We start from the raw sequence: 17,136 nt of genomic DNA, 5'->3' as shown, positions 1-17,136 counted from the left end.
AAAACAGGGTTCAGTAAAGTGCATTTAAACAAACGTCAGCTACTTTATGTACACTTCAACAACCACATGCCATCCTACAATTACAACCTCTGCTTTTTAACTCCCAATCACAGCTTTTCAGAAATGTTTATGAAATTTGCGCTAATGCAGGTACCAGTTGTGGCCAATGCAAACAGTAACTGTTGCAGACCTCTAACAGATGATTGCGTGAATGTAACAGATCCCAAAATGAGTGGAAATTTTAACACATGCTTGTGGAACATATTGTGCTTATTAGCTAGATTTCTTCTCCCAGCCTAGCCAGTAGCAAAGAGCCTTCACCTTCTCTTTCTATGCTGCTACCAAGCAAGAGAGATTGTGAAAGAGTGAGGAATAGTGTGCAGTGCATAAAAAGTCAATTGCTAAACAACAATCAGTTGTTTATCAGTCTTTTCTCCCCCTTTCAGAGCTCTGTGGTACTAAGAGCCCTCATAGTCTACTGAAGTCCACACTTCGCCCAGACATGACTACATCAGGAGTTAACAAGACTTTTGTATGAGAGGAAAAAAAAAATAGCTGCTGCAGGAGAATTTCAAGCCTGTTGTAACAATAGGCTGCATCTCTTGGAAAAATCCCCAGGTAAGAGGAAAGAAAGACAACTGAAGAGCAGTTCCCTCTTCAGCATATTGCTTCTGAAACTGTCCAAACAAGGAATAATCAACAACCTCAATAGAAGAAACATTTATTTGAGTCAACTGCTAAATCAACTTCAATGCAAACAGCTTAAAAACACTAGGACTCCACACATCAACCATATATCAGCCATCTATCAGTGTACCTCAAATTAAACTTGCAGACTTAGTTTTGTTTGGCTGCTTTCTTGAAAGGTTTTGAAGCTAAAACACCCACAGGAAGGGCCCAACAAATACAGCAGCAACAGCACAAGATGGGGGGGAAACAGGGAAGCTTGGCCCAGGTAGAAGGAAATGATGATGAACATTCAGATTAGGAATTTTCAGAAGAAGCTGACATAATGCTCATTGCATCCAGAGGAGAGGATTTATTTCTCCTCATGCCCCACTTTTGGCCCCATCTTCAACTTGTATCAGGTGTGGCATTGTTGGCTCTCTGCTGCCTCTCCACTACAAGCCAAACCTGCTGCTTTAGCCAGCTGAAGTGCACCACAGGAGGGCGCAACCAGCACCAGAACTGGAGGACATAACAGGGGGAGCAGTGGGAGTACAAAACCAAGTGTTGGGGTGCAAAGGGATGTGGCAGGGAGTGTGGTATTGCAGCAATCCACCGAGCCTCAGGAAGTCACACTTGAAATTCCTGCAGAGTAAGGAGAGGGTACTCTGCAGAGAAAACAGACACAATCTGCTATCTGGCACACATGCCAACAGCATAGCAAGAGGTTTTTTTTAAATGTCTTTTCCTTGTCACTTCTAAATTTTACCAATTTTAAACACAAAGTGTAACAGCAACAAGGCCTGGGGACCCAACATCCAAACAAGATAACTAGTAGAAAATAAAAATGCAAAATGCTAAGACAATTTGGAAAAATCCTGGGAAAAGAGAAGAGAGAGTAATTAGAAATCTAACACATTATTTGCTTTTCAAATTTTTAATTAGGTATAATAAACGTACACAAAAGGAAGCATTGGCATTTTTGTTCATTTTAAGTGTATGAAATCGTAGGGAAAATAGACACATGGCATGAGTGAGGTCAGAAGTATCAAGACTGGTTTGAAATATTTCAAAATGTCATGCTAACACGATATTAAGAGAAGCTTTAAAGCCTTCATGAACAAGGCTTGTTTAACATCAGAGCCAGAACCTACATTGCATACAAGTTCAATACAGACTTAGAAAAGTAATTTTCCTCATGTCTTATATATCCAGGAATTCCACCTGTGAAGCCTACATTAGGGTTAGCCATTTTCTCTCATTTTGAATGAGTTCACTGACTAAATAAATTATTAGAAAGTAAGTGCAAACTGCTGCATTATTTTGTCATGCTAAATCTATGAGTAGAAAGAGTCTTAATAAGGCTGAAGAAGAGGCAGCAGCATTTGATATATTATAAACCAGTCTAGCACCAAGCAACTCCAAAGTCTAGTTCCTTGTTTGCCCTTTGGTGGATGCCATCTGGGGAGTGAAAAAAGGAAAGAAATAAAACCACTGTATACTACAAAGCCATAAATGTCTGACTCTCTGGATAAAGAGCAAACTTACTTCATTTCCTGAAGCTTCACATGGTTGACATAAGAGTTAGTTTCAAAACCAAGAACACCACCAGTTACTGTGTTTTTGAGAAGATGACCCTACACCATACTGGGACTGTATATCACCAGTGTCCTTTTCCAAGCAGTCACTGTAAACAATACATTGTCTTACTGATCCTGCCAACAGTGCAGTAACATAAATGTTCAGTTCAGCTCTGCACTTCAGGACTATTTTTAAGTGCCCTCAACACAAAAGCTGCTTCTACAGCTCTCGTTAGCTATGCTAATGAATTCTAATCATCACCCTCAAAACATACATGTGGTGAATAGCTACTCCAAAAGAAGAGGTTCATTTACATACCTCACCGAAAGGGATCCAGGAATTAGACTTTTGCAGTGCTTCAAATGCATAGCAAACTGAAGTTGGAAGTTTTCCCAGACTGAAATGTGCATCTGATCTATCTGTCTGCAGCACTTGCAGATGTTAGCTGACCTAATTCTGCTCTAAAATCAATGAAAACTACTTAGTGGGAATTACCAAAGCCAACATTAAAAGTCTTGACAAAGCACTAGGTGTAGAACCACCTAAACTTCACTCTCAGCCAGATTCAGTTCCCAGCCCCTGTAAGCATAAGACAGACATTGTAAAAAAAAAGTAAATTCATGTGTCTTCAATCTTGCATCCTTTCCTTCTGGAAGCAATTAATATTTTGTTAATTAATTGCATATTCTAATTCTGAGATGCTTGCATTTTCAATATATTAAAAGTGTATCAAACTGAAATGACAATAAAGAAAAAATATTATCTTATTTGTATGACTGCTTAATTACTGTTTTAGAATTCTGGAAAGTCTTACATACAGAATTAAAAGAATTTAGTTTTTAAACTAGGTTTCTTGGCCTACCAAAGTGGAAACTGATGTTCATGACTGCTAGGCAGGTACTTCTACAACTTCAAAATAGTCATTAGGGAGAATCACATAGCCTTTTCCTGCCAATATGTCTTTTTCCTTCTGAAACTGAACAATTTCTCTCAGTTTCTCAATTTGTCTTTCCTGACGCCGGCACCGCTGTTGCGCTGTCTTGAGCTTCTTCCGCAGTTTTTCAACTTGCTCCTCGAGCTGTTGAATTCTTTTTCGCTGATGGACTGTATCCTCTACAGTGTAGTTATGATCGCAAAAAACAGCAAGATTGCTGGGGGTCTGGAGAGGGGGCATCAATAATCCAATACTTGGATCTACAAATCTGGCATCTATTTGAGACAAATGAAAAGAAGGAGTTGATGGAGATTGTGGTAGTACTGGAGCTGCTGGTGGTGGTGGTGGTGGAGGTGGTGGCAGTGGTGGCAGTGGAGGAGGTGGTAGTGGATCTTCTGGCTGCTCTGCATATTCTTCAGACTAGAAAGAACCAGAAAAAAATGTACATTTTCATGCTTAACATTGTTTACAACACAACTCCCTTATTACTGCCCCAGGATAACCTAAACAACCAGGATTTAAATTAATAAAATTAATTTCAAAGACACCATTTTCAAAACTGGGAAACATTTCTGGGCCTGCCTATTGTCTGGCTTCTCAACTGGACATATTTTTAAGCAGCTTCATTTTAAGAGCTCTTTGAAACTCAAGGCCTTGATGTCTAAATAGGTTTTTTGAAGATTAGATTTTTGAAATCTATATAATTACCTAAGAAGCTAGAACACAGACTGCAGTTCCATAGAATGGAGTTCAGATGACATAGTAACTCACTGCTGCCATTCCATTCCCCTTTGCCCCTCCTCCTTTCTGCAGCATCATACCACTACGTAATTGAACCTATCAGCTAACTTAATCAAAAACACATCAGAAGTGGACAGTCTTCTGCTGAGGTAGAGTAAGGGTCAAGTACTCAGTGGGATGACAGACTGGCAGAGCAGGGAGATAGATACAGTAAGACCTGTCTTCTCAACAACTGGGAGGGACTCTGTTACTGGTTTTGGGCTGCAGCATAAACGTTTGGTTAAAAGAGACATCATGAACCAAAATAAATAAATCTTCAACAGCAAAGCAGCCTTCTCATCCTCAGTATTTACTCTTTGTTCAAACATAATTGCTAAAATGACAGAAAGTTACTTGATGTGCCATTATCACTGCATGAATTTCCTGTCCATTATTAAATGTCAAAGCAATGTAACAAAAGAATGACATACACCTGCCCTGATACATGGAAAAAGTGAGCATCACAGATTTATAGAACGGTTTAGGTTGGGAGGGACCCTAAAGATCATCCAGAGTCAACACCCCTCTGCCATGGGCAGGGACACTTTCCACTACACCAGGTTGCTCAGAGACCCATCCAACCCTTAAACACTTGTGGGGATGGAGCATTCATAGCTTCTCTGGGCAACCTGTGTACTGTGTTCCAGTGCCTCACCACCCTCACAGTGGACAATTTTTACTTAATATCTAACCTAAACCTGTGTTCCTGCAGTTAAAGGCCTGTCAAAAAAAGTCCCTTTCCATCCTTCTTGCAGACCCTCTTTAGATACTGGAAGTTGCTATGAGGTCTCCACACCACCTTCTCTTCTCCAGGCTGAACATCCCCAACTTTTTCAGACTGTGTCTCTAAGAGGGGCGCTCCATCCCTCTGGTCATCTTCCTGGCTTTCTCTGGACTCCCTCCAACAGTTCCATGTCCTTCCTGTGCTGAGACCCCAGAGCTGGATGCAGGCTCCCAGGTGGGGTCTCAGCAGAGCAGAGCAGAGGGGCAGAATCCCCTCCCTCCCCTACTGCTCACGCTGCTTTGGATGCAGCCCAGGACACATTTGGCTTTCTGGGCTGTTAGCTCACACTGCCAGGTCATGTTAAGAAATAGGACTGCTTAGCTGACAGAGGAATGGACAGGGGAGAAGCACAGTTCTCTGTTTTGGCAGCAGCAAAATATCAGTTGGTCCAACTCCACTGCAGGGTTTTATCACACTGCTCTTAATAGGTCCACTTGTACAGATCAAGACAACAGAGATCCCAAGCCATTTGAGTATAGGCCAGAGCAGAGAATCAGATTCTTTCTTCCTCAAAGGAATCCAGTATAATTCAGAAACGCTTCTGTGCACATGTTGATTGAAAAAGCGCTGTTGAAACTAAAGAGCTTGCAATATTGCCTATTAAGAAGAAAGCTTAAAACATTCTCAGTAAAAGAGGCATTGAAAAAATTTTCACCTACCCGCCTGTTGCCATTACTCTTAGTACAAAGGAAAGCCTAAGGATCAGGAAAACATTGATTTTAAGAACAGCAAACAGTTCTCACTACCAAAATATCAAGCTCATCAGATCTTAAGGTCATATCATTAATTTCCTTGACTTAATATGCAAGAAAGATAGATGCATGGGTGTCTACCTGTCCCTCATACAAACTACAACGCTTGGCAGACAGTCACTGAAAAGGCAGTTTGATGATTAGTATTGAAAGACAGTGGTGATTGGCATTAAAGGGAAGTTTAATATGCAGTCAAATATAACTGATCACATGAAAGTACAAAATCAGCCAACTACCAGTCTTTCTCAGTTACAAAAATCTGCTACTGTTAGCCTATCTAATTCACATATGAGTATTCTAAAGAGCTTGACCCTATCAGCTGTCACTATCAAAATTTTATACCAAAAAACCCCTATAAAGTGAAGGTAGAGCCTGCAAAAAGAAACTCATTCTTGCTAGAAACAAAAGCAAAAATCAGATCACTGCTGGACTGCTGAATTCAAAGAGATCTCTAATTTGAAGCTACAGAGCATATGCTACCTCTATATACAAATTATTATTGTCACAACATATTATAGATCTTTGGTATCTCTGTGACATCATCAGTGATTTCTTCCAGCCAATAAATACTTCTCCTAAGACCTAAGTGAAGAAAAAGAAAGCATACCAAATTACATAGTGCGAAAGTTAAAAACCTGTATTTCAAAATCAGTGTGGATTCAACTCCAAAACAACTACTATTATTATTTGTTATTACATTGTTACTTGAAGATATGTGGCAGTTTATTCAAAAGTGCCATGAGACAAATAAGAATAGAACTAAATCCTTCAGAATTAAAAGGCACTCACTCTTCTGTGTTTTTGTAGATCCAGGTATGACAGCAATACTGGGAATGTGGCTCACTACTAATCCTGCTGCACCAACAGTACTTTTGAAGACTACCCTATACACTCATTCAGCTTTCAGACTGTAAAAAAAATTCAAGTATTTTACACACAATGAAAAAAATATGTATTGCACAGATAAGCAAGGAAGTGCAATCAAATAAAAAACACAGCCATATTTTCCTGAATTTGTCTGTCTCCTTGTTTACATTCTGTTTATATTCTCTTATCTGTTATTAGCCACTTTTTGTTTTTCAAATGTGTTGCCTTTTTATTTCTGCAGCACTCCAATATTGTATATAAACAGAAAAACTAACAAGAAAAATCTTAGTTTGCTTTTGTGCACTTCATCTCATTTAGGTCTTTTGCTCCCCAGACCTTCTTTATCTACCACTGTCTCCTTTGCCTATGGCAAAGCAATAAGAGATCAAATATTTTATATCCTTTAAAGGAGTTAAAAATCAATCTTTTCCATTCTTGTCCAAAGTAAGAGGTCATAAGTGACTTGCATCTCACAGTAAATTGCTCAAGTGGCACAGAGAAGGGAAGAATACCCCACACAGAAGACTACCATCAAAAGTCAGGGACCAGGCTGGCTTTGAAACACAAGGCTAAGGCAAGACAGAGGTGCTCTCAGGACAGACAGATAGCAGGTGCAGGTAAGATTCTGCCCTTCACTTTAACTTTGCAAAGCCAGAGGGCAGCGCCCTCTTAAAGAGACCAGTTAAGTTTCACAGTTAACATCCACCATGTCTTCAATGCTAGCAGTAGCCATCAGCCATGGGAAGAGAATAAGTGCCATTTTGCAAGCATTAATGAAGGCTCTCTCAGACTCTGAATATGCAGGAAATGCGTTGGAACAGTTTAACTACAGGGTAATACCTTCTCACTTTGCTGCCATTCCATTTAGTTCAGCACGTGGTTGGTGAATTAAATGGACATGTGAGCAGGTCAGAGCCAGTGTGTCTGCTTGTACAACCCTCTGTGTTCCAAAGCCTCAGACTGCCTCACACAAAACAAGCAGAGCTGTTGGAGTTGTTTCTGTCCCCACAGCCCTCCTGGTGACCCCAGGTACACAAGCTCAACATCCTTCCAGCCTTCATCCTTCCCAGCCTGCATCCTCTCCCTGCTTGCTGCCCTGCCACGCTGCAAACAGTGACACGCACAACACGTTCTGGGACCTGCAGCCATGGTGCTTTGGGTTTACCTTTTCACCGGGTTCAGTGTAACAAAATATTGTGGGCACAGCATTCTCTTTTAGGAGTTTGTTATTGCATTCTCTCTTAAAGCAATCGGGGGTAAAGTGTTCTGAGCAAATGCTGCTGTACTTGGTCGGCTTGAAGTTTTTCCTCTTAACAGCAGCTTCCCACTTCTTGCAAAGATCGGGTCTTGTAAGAGGAAACCTGCAAGTAAGAGGCACTTTCAGCTTTTCTGGAAAGTTTTATGAGGCGGGTTTGGCGGGAGCCCTGCCCTTCAGCGGGGGGCGGGGGGAGGTGGAGCGTGTCCCAGCCCGCTCCCGCCCTGGAACAGGCGGCTTAGCGGGCCCCGTCCCTCAGCTTTCCCCAGGGAGACACCAGGAGGGGCGGGGCAGGCTCCTCGCCCTCCGCGGCCGCGGACAGACACGCCCCTCTGTCTCTCCGCCCGTCGCTCGGCGCCCGCCCGCGCACGCTCCCTCGCGGCTCCCCGGCGGACCTCGAGCGCGCGGCCCCGCGCTGGCCCCGCCCCTAGCGCGACCCCGCCCCGCCGCCCGTGCGCGCTCACTTGTGGAAGGAGATGGGCTTCTCTTTGTCGTATCGGTTCCGGCAGCGGTAGGCGGAACAGGACTGCACCATCCCGCCCAAACCCGCGCTCTCCGCGGCGCGGACTCCGTGGGGACAGACGAGCCGGCGAGGCGCCGCGAACTCACTGCCGGGCTCCCATGCTTCCCCCGCCTCCCGCGGCCCCCCCGCACGCCCACGGCCCTCCGGAGAGGGACGGCAACGAGACGCGCGGGCTCTCCCAACTCCAAGATGGCGGCGCTAGCTTCAACGGAACTTCTCGCGGTAGCGGCGCGCACCGCGCTCCGCCCGTTGGGCGCGTCGGCGCGCAGAGTGGGTCGGGGCCTTGTTCCGTGGTCCTCCAATCCGGCCTCCTCCTTTCCCTGCTCCGCCCCCTTTCGGGGTCGTGCTCCGCCCACACCGCACCCACAGTTGCGCAGGACCGCCCGCATCCTCCGCACCCACAGCAGGGCGGTGCCGCCCACACCCTCCTGCACCATCTGGGGAGCGCCGTTCCCCTCCGCACCCACACCAGGGCGGCGCCTGCCGTTCCGCCGGGTACAACCCCGAGGCCCGGGGCTGCGATGCGGTCGTTCCTGCATCGAGAGGAACCCGTCAGGGGCTACTCCGACCGCTCCATGCCCGAAGTCCTGGCCGGGGATGAATGCCCCAGCCGGCAGGCAGGGCTGCGGTCGGGTGTACACAACGTGGCTGACACAGAGACGGGAAGAAGCTGGCGCTGTGAGCCCCGCGGGAGGTTCTGGCGCTCTTCGGAGAGGAAAACAAAAAAAAAACAGCAACAACAAAAACCCCACAACACGCCACAAACAACGGAGGGGCGGGGGGAAAGGAAAAGAAAACAACGCAAAGACCACATTGCCGTAACACAGTTGCATTAGGGACGTATAAAAACAACTCCGTCTCACTCGCCTAAACGTAGTTTGCAGGTGCATCAGCAAACAGCAGATAGATCTTTCAGTAAATCGATCTGTAGTTACAAATAAGTTTATTTGGAGCAGTTTCGACATGTTCCTATTCTGTGGACTTTCAAGCTCTGTGTTTGATCAGCAAGTAAAACCATCCTACATAAGTGACAGTTTTTGTGTAGCAATAAAGGAATCTACCTTTAGCGTCACCCCAGTCAAGTGTAGCATATATCTAGAAATTCACTGGCAATGACCCTAGACTCAAATGAACCTCCATGGCTTTTTACCTGACTCCACACAGATCGTAATTTTCTCTTCAGTCTACTTTCTCCCTCTACACTTGATTTGTGAGGGGAAAAAAAAAGAAAGTTCATGGGCCTTAGCTTGGAGGCTGTGGCTTCTCTGCCTAGACAGCTCTTTGCCCAGCTGATGGAAGGTACCAGTCATTGCCATTTGCCTGCCCAGGAATATAACAAAACAGCCTGTATAGCAGCTTCAGCAGTACTTCCACAAAGCCACTCACATGAGCTTTTTCCAGTACTCAGTGTTGCCTGAGGACCGCTCACTCTGCTCCTTCTCCTACTAGGTCAGCCAAGAGACAACCAAAATAAGCTCTTTCTAGCACTACCTTCCTCACCAAGAAAAACATGGCTGCTCCTTCCCTATCCATCTGAATGCCTCTGTCTCCAGCCTTTGCCTGATGACTTTCGTCTCTCTCAAGTCCTCCTGCTGCCAGTTTTATGGGCAGCAATTCTGCCACAGCTGAGGGACCAGAAGAGCTGGGCTGTCTCATGGCAAGATGATCTAGGGGTGACCAGAGCCAAAGCCCAGGCTCACCAGCCTGGACAGAGTCCTTCAGCAGAAGAGCAGGTCAGACACTAATGGACACACCCACACAAGGTGAGGTGATCAACTGGGTACAAGGTCCACCCAGGCAATTCAGGCAGGAGCAGCAAGAGATGGTGCCAGGAACAGAACTGGAAACACAGGTCCAAGGTTCACCCAGGACATAGAGCGACACCTGTGACACCACTAGGCAGGGACTGAAGGTGCTGTGTTGAAAAGGACCTCTTGCCCCATCAGCAAGAGTTGGGGGCCCCAAAGTACTTGAGTCAAGGTCATCAAGGCCTTAGTCAGTGCCCTTAGACTCCAGTTCTCTTATGGACCCGAAGAGGGATTCCGAGTCCAAGTCCTGGATTTGACACCACTGTTCATCTCCTCCTCCTCTGCTGGTTTTGGAATGAACCTAGGCACAGGGGAAGCACAGCATGGCTATACAGATTGTGAGGCTAAGAGCAGAGCTCAGCAGCTTCACTAGACTCTGAGGAAGAGGCACATGGTCTTGATATGCAGGAAGGAAATGCCTGAGGAGAGAAAGCATGAAAGCATAAATGTGTTGCAGAAGGTGACACCTAACTGAGGGGGTCCATCACAGATGAGGAGATCAGGTGAATGTGTGGATAAGCCACTGAGACTATCAGTCAGCAAGCTGATTTTAAAGACTTAAATGAGAGCTTTCAGCAGCTCTGTCAGGATCACATTGGTATCCTGAAGCAAAAGGGATTTATAAAGGACTGGGTGAGAAGAAATTTCCTCATCCCATAAGAATTTCAGAAACTTGGAGAAGAGCAGAGGCAATTGTCTTGAGTAAAGATAACAAATAAATACAACCGATAACAAATAAATACCACCCCCAAACTTAAAAATGCTATTCATGTTTCAGTAATTTTGAAAATGTTGGAAATATGCCTAAGATGTTTCAAATCCTTTTCCTTAACTTTTTTTTTCTTCCCCCCCAGGAAAGAAAGGCCACATCAAATCCATGTCCATCTTCTGAGCGACTTTTAGTTTCACTAGTTGGCATGTTTCCTGATGGCCAAGCACTTCCCCGTCAGACTTCCCAGCACTGTGTTTTCGGGGATCATTAGTCCTCGACACCTGCACTATCCTGTGCTCATCCAGCACAGAGGAACGGCGGGCTTCGGTGCCCTGGCCGGAGTGATGGCCAGAAGACACTTCCCCGTTCCTGGACGAAGGACCCTGCACTGCCTTCTCTCCCACACCGCAGTCGCGGGGTGAGTTTCGGAGGGGGTGGGGCAGCAGGGGCTCCCCACGGACACCCCACCGGGAAGCGTTCCGCGCAAGCCCAGCGGGCGGGGGAAGGAGCGGGCGGGGGGGGACCGGCGGCAGCAGCAGGGAGGAGGCGACGGCGGGGCGGGCAGTGAGCCCGGGGCGTGGCGCTGGTCCGGCGGCGCCGGGAGGCGGCTCAGTCCCCGCTGCCAGCCGAGGGCGGCCGGCCCAGCGGAGCAGCCGCCCAGCCCGGCCCGCCCAGCGCCGGAGCCGCCGCCGGCCGGCGAGGGCGGCAGCATGAGCGGCGGGCGTAGCGGGCGATCCGCCGTGAAGATGGAGGCGCCGTTTTATCCCGAGGAAGGACTGGAGCTGTTACCCGACTTCGTGCCGCTGGCGGGTTTCGGTACCGCCGGCGGACCTGGAGCCGATGCAGCGGCGGGGCAGAAGCTGCTGCTGGGCGCCGGGAAGAAGCGGGACCTGCCGTCTGCCGCCCCCGCGCCGCTCCCAGGGCCTTTCGCCCTTCGCCCGCCTGCCGGCGCCCGCGGCAGCGCGGCGGCTCTGCGCTTGCTGCCGCCGCCGCCCGCCGCTGCCGCCGCCCCGCCGCCCACCGCGGGCTCCGCGGAGACGGGGAGCGGCGGCGGGGCGGCGGCGGCCCGCGGCGGCCCGGAGGCCGCGCTGGGGTCCGCTGCGGAGCTGCCGCTGCTGAAGCTGCCGCCAGCCGCCGACCTGGAGCAGCTGCTGATCCAGGGGGGCGCGGGGCTGGGCGCAGGCAGCCCGGGGCCGACGGCGCCCGGGGCGGGGAGCGGCGGGGCGGCGGCGGCGGGGCCGTTCCTCTACCGGCAGCCGGTGACGCAGGAACAGGAGGGTTTCGCCGACGGCTTCGTCAAGGCCCTGGCCGACTTGCACAAGCAGAACCAGCTCCTGGCGGCGCCGCCGCCGCTCTCCGCGCCGGGACCCTGCTGCACCGCCCGCCCGGGGCCACCGGGAGCCCCCGCCGCTGCCGCCACCGACCCTCCGGCCGTCTACACCAACTTAAGCGGCTTCAACCCCCCGGGGCCGCTGAGCCCCTCGGGCAGCGCCTACCCCTCCGCCTCCGCCCCGCCGCCGCCGGGCCTGGCCTTCGGGGCGGCGGGTCTGGGGAGCGGCCGGCTACCGCCGGCGCGGTCCTTGGAAGAGCCGCAGACGGTGCCCGAGGTACCGCCGTCGGCGGGCGGGGAGGGCGGTAGCAGCGCGCCGACGCCGCCGTCGCTGTCGCCGCTAGACGCGGAGAGCCAGGAGCGGCTGAAGGCAGAGCGCAAGCGGCTGCGAAACCGCATCGCCGCCTCCAAGTGCCGCCGGCGGAAGCTGGAGCGCATCGCCCGGCTGGAGGAGAAGGTGAAGGCGCTCAAGGGGCAGAACGCCGAGCTGGCCGCCACCGCCAACCTCCTCCGCGCCCAGGTCACCCAGCTGCAGGGTCGCGTCCGCAGCCACCTCTCCTCTGGCTGCCACATCAACGCCGCCGGGCATCCTCCTCCTCACGCCGCCGCCCAGCCGCGGGAGACTCCCCCCGAGGCGGCCGCCGCCGCGCCGGAGAGCAGCGCCTGCTGAGGAGAGACACCCCGCCGGCCCCAGCCCGCCCGGGGCACCGCGGGGCCAAGGTGCGCGCCTGCTGCCGCCCTTCTGCTATTTTTTTTTATTATTATTAATTATTATTATTATTATTTATTTGCGCCCGGAGAAGGTGTTTTTTGTGGGAGCCGGGTGTTGCTAAGCGTTTCCCGGGTTGTGTCGATGTCACATTCAGCAGCGAGGGTCTCCGTGGGTGGTTCTGGGGCAGGTGGTTATTAATTTTTCAGTGAAGTACGTGAGGTCTGTAGAGATTTCCGAAAATAAGAAAATTACTGTTTACAGAAAGATTCAACTTTATTTTCATGGGGGATATAAAACGTGTGTTTCCTAATACACTTTACTGAACTGTATAGCAATGGATAAGCTTTTCAAACTAAAAAAAAAAAAAAATAGCCAGAATCGTACCTTTTGAAAAGATGTGCGTGTATATATATATTTAAGACATAATACGGCTATGTATATTTTCTTGGTATTGATAAAGAACTTTTTTAAAATACTGTCTTTCTCTAGAGCTTTAATTTGCCATTGAGAGTTAAGACAGCTGTGTGGGTGCTCTTGCACTTACATGGCTTTGATTTTCAAATCAAACCCTGGAGGGAAGTGATTTTTGTTGTAAATCTTAAGCAGATTGAAATGCATTGCTGACTCAGTCTTAGGAAAATAGTTTTCTAAACCTGTATGCTCCATATTTCTTGTGCCAGTGCAAACTTGGGGCATTGATAGTTATTTATTGAAACTTGAACACTTTTTGGATGTTGCCTAGACCTTATTTTTCTAGATAACACGTTAGTAGAGAAAATGGTTACTTTGGCAAAGAGAGCTTTACTTTTCTTTTTTTCCTTCACTGTGTACATTCCAGTAGTGTGTGCTCTTTCCATAGTATAGTAACAATGCAGTGCTATACAGAAAAGGGCTCAGATTTGGAGTGGGTTAGCTGTAAAGGTTATAATTCCACTGTATTCTGTTTGAATAAATCACAGAAATATTATGGAGAACTAGATTTATTTTTCAGTAGAAATCTGTATATCTTGCTTCTTGGTCTACTTTGTTCTAAAGAAACTTTCCGCAATACTCCAGAGACAGAAAGAGTCATTGCTACAATGTGAAGTCTTTTTTCTGGTTGAGAAGAATTGGTGTGATTTATTTCTTTGTTGAGAATTTACTGGTAGAAGAGTATAGCAAAGGAACTATTTCTTCTGATTAGACATAATCCTCACTAAGTTTTTGAAAGCTTTAGATCCTTTGCTCGGTGCCACTGCCTTCCATGCTTCTGCTGCACGCATGTGTTTTGAGCATAGCCGCTAGCGCAGCGCTGCCGAGCCCTGTGGCAATGGTGCGGTGGGAAGGGTCTGGGCTGTGACTGTCAGCTCCACCAGAAGCCCCGCTGTGCGGGGGCCGCGGGCCGGCCCTGCCGCTGGGGGAAGGCAGGGCTTCTCCTGAGCAGATCCAGCTGCATTGTGGGGCCCTCTTCCCTCGTTGAAACTGTGCTAAAAAACTCTGCTTGAGCTCAGAGGCAAATCTTTCGTGGGGATATGTGTCTGTGCCAGCTGGTGAAAAGGGGTAATCATATGAGGAGCCAGGAAGACATAGACATCTCTGTGTGTACAGCAATTGCTCAGATCTGTTAAAGCCACTCAGGAGCTGGTAAATATCTCTTACCTCTTCTGAAGGCTACAGCTGATGATTTGAAATCCAGTAAGAATGGGATAGGCTCACGGTTTTTCATGCTTTTATTGGGGATATGTGAGTGCTATCTTTTCAGAAAGTTGAGCTGCAAGCAATGAAGTGTATGAGCTTTTCCTGTCAGTACATAGTCCTTCCTGGCACATGTATAAAATCACATGAGAATGCGTTGTTACACTGTTACTGTAGCTGAGATGGCTCTGAGGATATTTCTTTTCTTAATGCATATGCAAATTAGGTAGAAGCCATATTTATCATTGTATAACTGTTTGATCATGTCACCAGAGCCTTTTCTGATGGTTGAAATGTTTGCCTGTAACAGTACGTTCTGCTGTTAGAAATACTAATGAGCTGATAAAAAACATTTTGGTCTTAAAGGTTTAAAGATTTCTTAGGGGCATGCTGAACCATAGTGCATACAATCTGTAGCACTGCCTGTTATATAATAACTGGGTGAAAAATACAGTTTTGATGACTTTGGTAGTCATCACCCATCTGCAAAGATGCCTCAAGTCTGGAGAAACTGATAAAAAACTTCTTTCCCCTCACACTTAACACTTTTCACTAGTGATAGAGGTAATGCTGCCTGGTAGATGTGAGATACTTTACTGTATATGTAATGACGTGGGATTTTTTTAAGGAAGCCTGGAAATATCATAAGAAATTACATGGGCGAACACCCCTATTTTGGTCCTTGTCTTTGTAGACGAGTGTAGGGCTAGGTAAAGATCTTGTGGTAGAGCACAGGACAATGATAAATGCAGCTGTGCAATACTACTTCTTTACTTACTTCATAATTTCTGGTTGTAATAAACTAGCAATATCCAAGCAACATGGGGGATCCATAAGGCATAGGAAATCACTGCAGTTCCTCTTCCCAGACATAGACAAGGCTCTACTGGGCTATAGTCTAGCAGGGTTATGATGAGCTCCCCCTTTTCAGCATGGTAATGTTAAAGCTGAAAACCACCCCACATTACCTCACTTGAGTTTGAACTTACTGCAAGAGCAGTCTTGCACCAAGCCTCTCAAAAACATCATGTGGTGACTTCTTTGGTAGCCTGCTTTCTGTTCTAGCTGACATCTGTTCAGCAATAGAAGTGGTGACAGGCCAGCTCTCATACCCTGATGACTGATGTGAAATTACTCGAGAGGCTGGCAGCTCCAGTTCTCTGCCAGAGGCTACCGTTCTGGTAGTGGAGTTGTCCAAAAGAAATGGATTTTCTGTAGAGTGGTCAGATTCCTTCATAAATGCCTTTTTAAAATCTGGCATTTAGGCTAAGAAAAAGGATTTAACACTGATATGACCAAAATTTGAGAATAGTGTTTGGGTGGTTGTTTTTTTTTTTTTTTTTTCCTGCTTAGACTGGTTCTGCTAGAGGTTGCTGCATTTTTTTTTGCAGATATTTGAGTGGAAAGCCTAAGCACCTAACACTTTAAACCAATATAAATAGACTCAGGAGTACTTACCTGCTGCAGTTGTCACACTTGATTGTTCCTGTCTTCTAAAATGTATCAATACTCTCACTTTTACCCCTGCAGTGTCCCTAAACCTTTAAATATGGCTTCTCTATTTTGTCTGCCTTTTTTCTTCCATCTGTTGTTAAATGTCTGTATTGCTTAGGTTTTGGTTTTCTGCCAAAAACCTTGGTCACTGTGAGATGTTAAAAGATAGATACTGGGTAAAAAAATTTCAGACTGTTTATATGATTTGCATCCATGTAGCTCCTTTTCAGTAACTCCAAGTAAGTTGGCTGTGTGTTACTGTAAGAAAAGAAACAATGAAAACCCCTCAAAAACAAAACCCAAAAAAAGAAGCAAACCAAAAAAAATTAAAATCCCAAAATAAAAGTTACATTCACTGTTAGCTCAGTGATTTTTAGTATTTTTCTTCATCCTTTGAAACTACCATGCTTTGTTATACTTATGCACACTATTTGCTAGTCCTTGCAGAGACTCACACTGCGTGACTTGATTTGCAGGTTTACACACTCGTGTCCTTCCAATCTGGTTTTCATTCCAGATGTGAATCCTTGACAAATAAACATCCCTCTTTGTTTCTTTGCCCCAGGTGTAATCTGCTCTGGAGGCTAAATAGTCTTGTCCTTTGTCTGTTTTGGTTGCTGGATGCTTGCTTCTGTGCACACTTTGGTTTTTGTCCAACACTTTTTGAATGTGCTTGAACTGAGATCTTGGTTTAGATGTGAAGTGCCTTCTTATTTAGGTGCTACAGCAAAAGAGTTAGATTCATATATGGTTTTGATTTATTTGAAATTTTGTCAGATCTTTTCTGACTTGGGAAATAGGAGGGGGAATGTTTTCAGTAAGAGAAGACCTGTCCACTCCTTCCTTGGGCAGAGGGTGGAACCTTCATCAGATCTGCCACTGCTTGATGTGAGTGCAAGGAAGCCACTCTGAAAACACTGACTCAAATGATGCCATTGCTAAGAAAGTTGATGGTGTGGTCTCCAGGATTGTGAAGTCTATTGGAATCACAAGGTCTCCAGACAGGTCCAGGTAGCTGGTGACATGTTCTTAAAACTTTTACTGTGATTCCAGGTCGAGCTCATTTAGTATGCTTACAGAGCCTTTCCAAAAGCAAATACTTTGCATACTTTGAGAAGCATAGGTGTTTGGACATGATAAATCCTGATCATGGTGACGAGCAATTTGGTGATGATAGTCATGTTTTCTTTTATAAGACTTTGATGGTCTTCCAAAAAGGTAGATAACACATCTGGGCTCTTCACGCCATGTCAGTAGTCACTAC

At 46.9% G+C, this 17,136-nt stretch overlaps 2 protein-coding genes across 2 annotated transcripts; one reads left to right on the top strand and one right to left on the bottom strand.

The window, feature by feature from the left end:
* Positions 1 to 705: 705 nt before the first annotated feature.
* THAP1 (THAP domain containing 1) lies at positions 706 to 8,367 on the bottom strand. The gene is made up of 3 exons (XM_066339937.1): positions 8,084 to 8,367; positions 7,530 to 7,725; positions 706 to 3,601 (listed from the first exon to the last, which is right to left on the bottom strand). Exons 1-3 carry the CDS (start codon positions 8,152 to 8,154, stop codon positions 3,137 to 3,139), a joined length of 732 nt encoding a protein of 243 aa, XP_066196034.1. The 5' UTR covers positions 8,155 to 8,367; the 3' UTR covers positions 706 to 3,136.
* A 2,941-nt stretch (positions 8,368 to 11,308) lies between these two features.
* Positions 11,309 to 13,678, top strand: LOC136374226 (transcription factor JunD-like). Its single transcript, XM_066339514.1, has one exon. It carries the CDS (start codon positions 11,373 to 11,375, stop codon positions 12,660 to 12,662), a length of 1,290 nt encoding a protein of 429 aa, XP_066195611.1. The 5' UTR covers positions 11,309 to 11,372; the 3' UTR covers positions 12,663 to 13,678.
* Positions 13,679 to 17,136: the final 3,458 nt, after the last annotated feature.

The sequence above is a fragment of the Sylvia atricapilla genome, chromosome Z (genome assembly GCF_009819655.1).
Source record: "Sylvia atricapilla isolate bSylAtr1 chromosome Z, bSylAtr1.pri, whole genome shotgun sequence".
Taxonomy (NCBI): Eukaryota; Metazoa; Chordata; class Aves; order Passeriformes; family Sylviidae; genus Sylvia; species Sylvia atricapilla.
The sequence above is the reverse complement of the archived record's forward strand: the minus strand, read 5'-3'. Positions and strand labels throughout refer to the sequence as shown.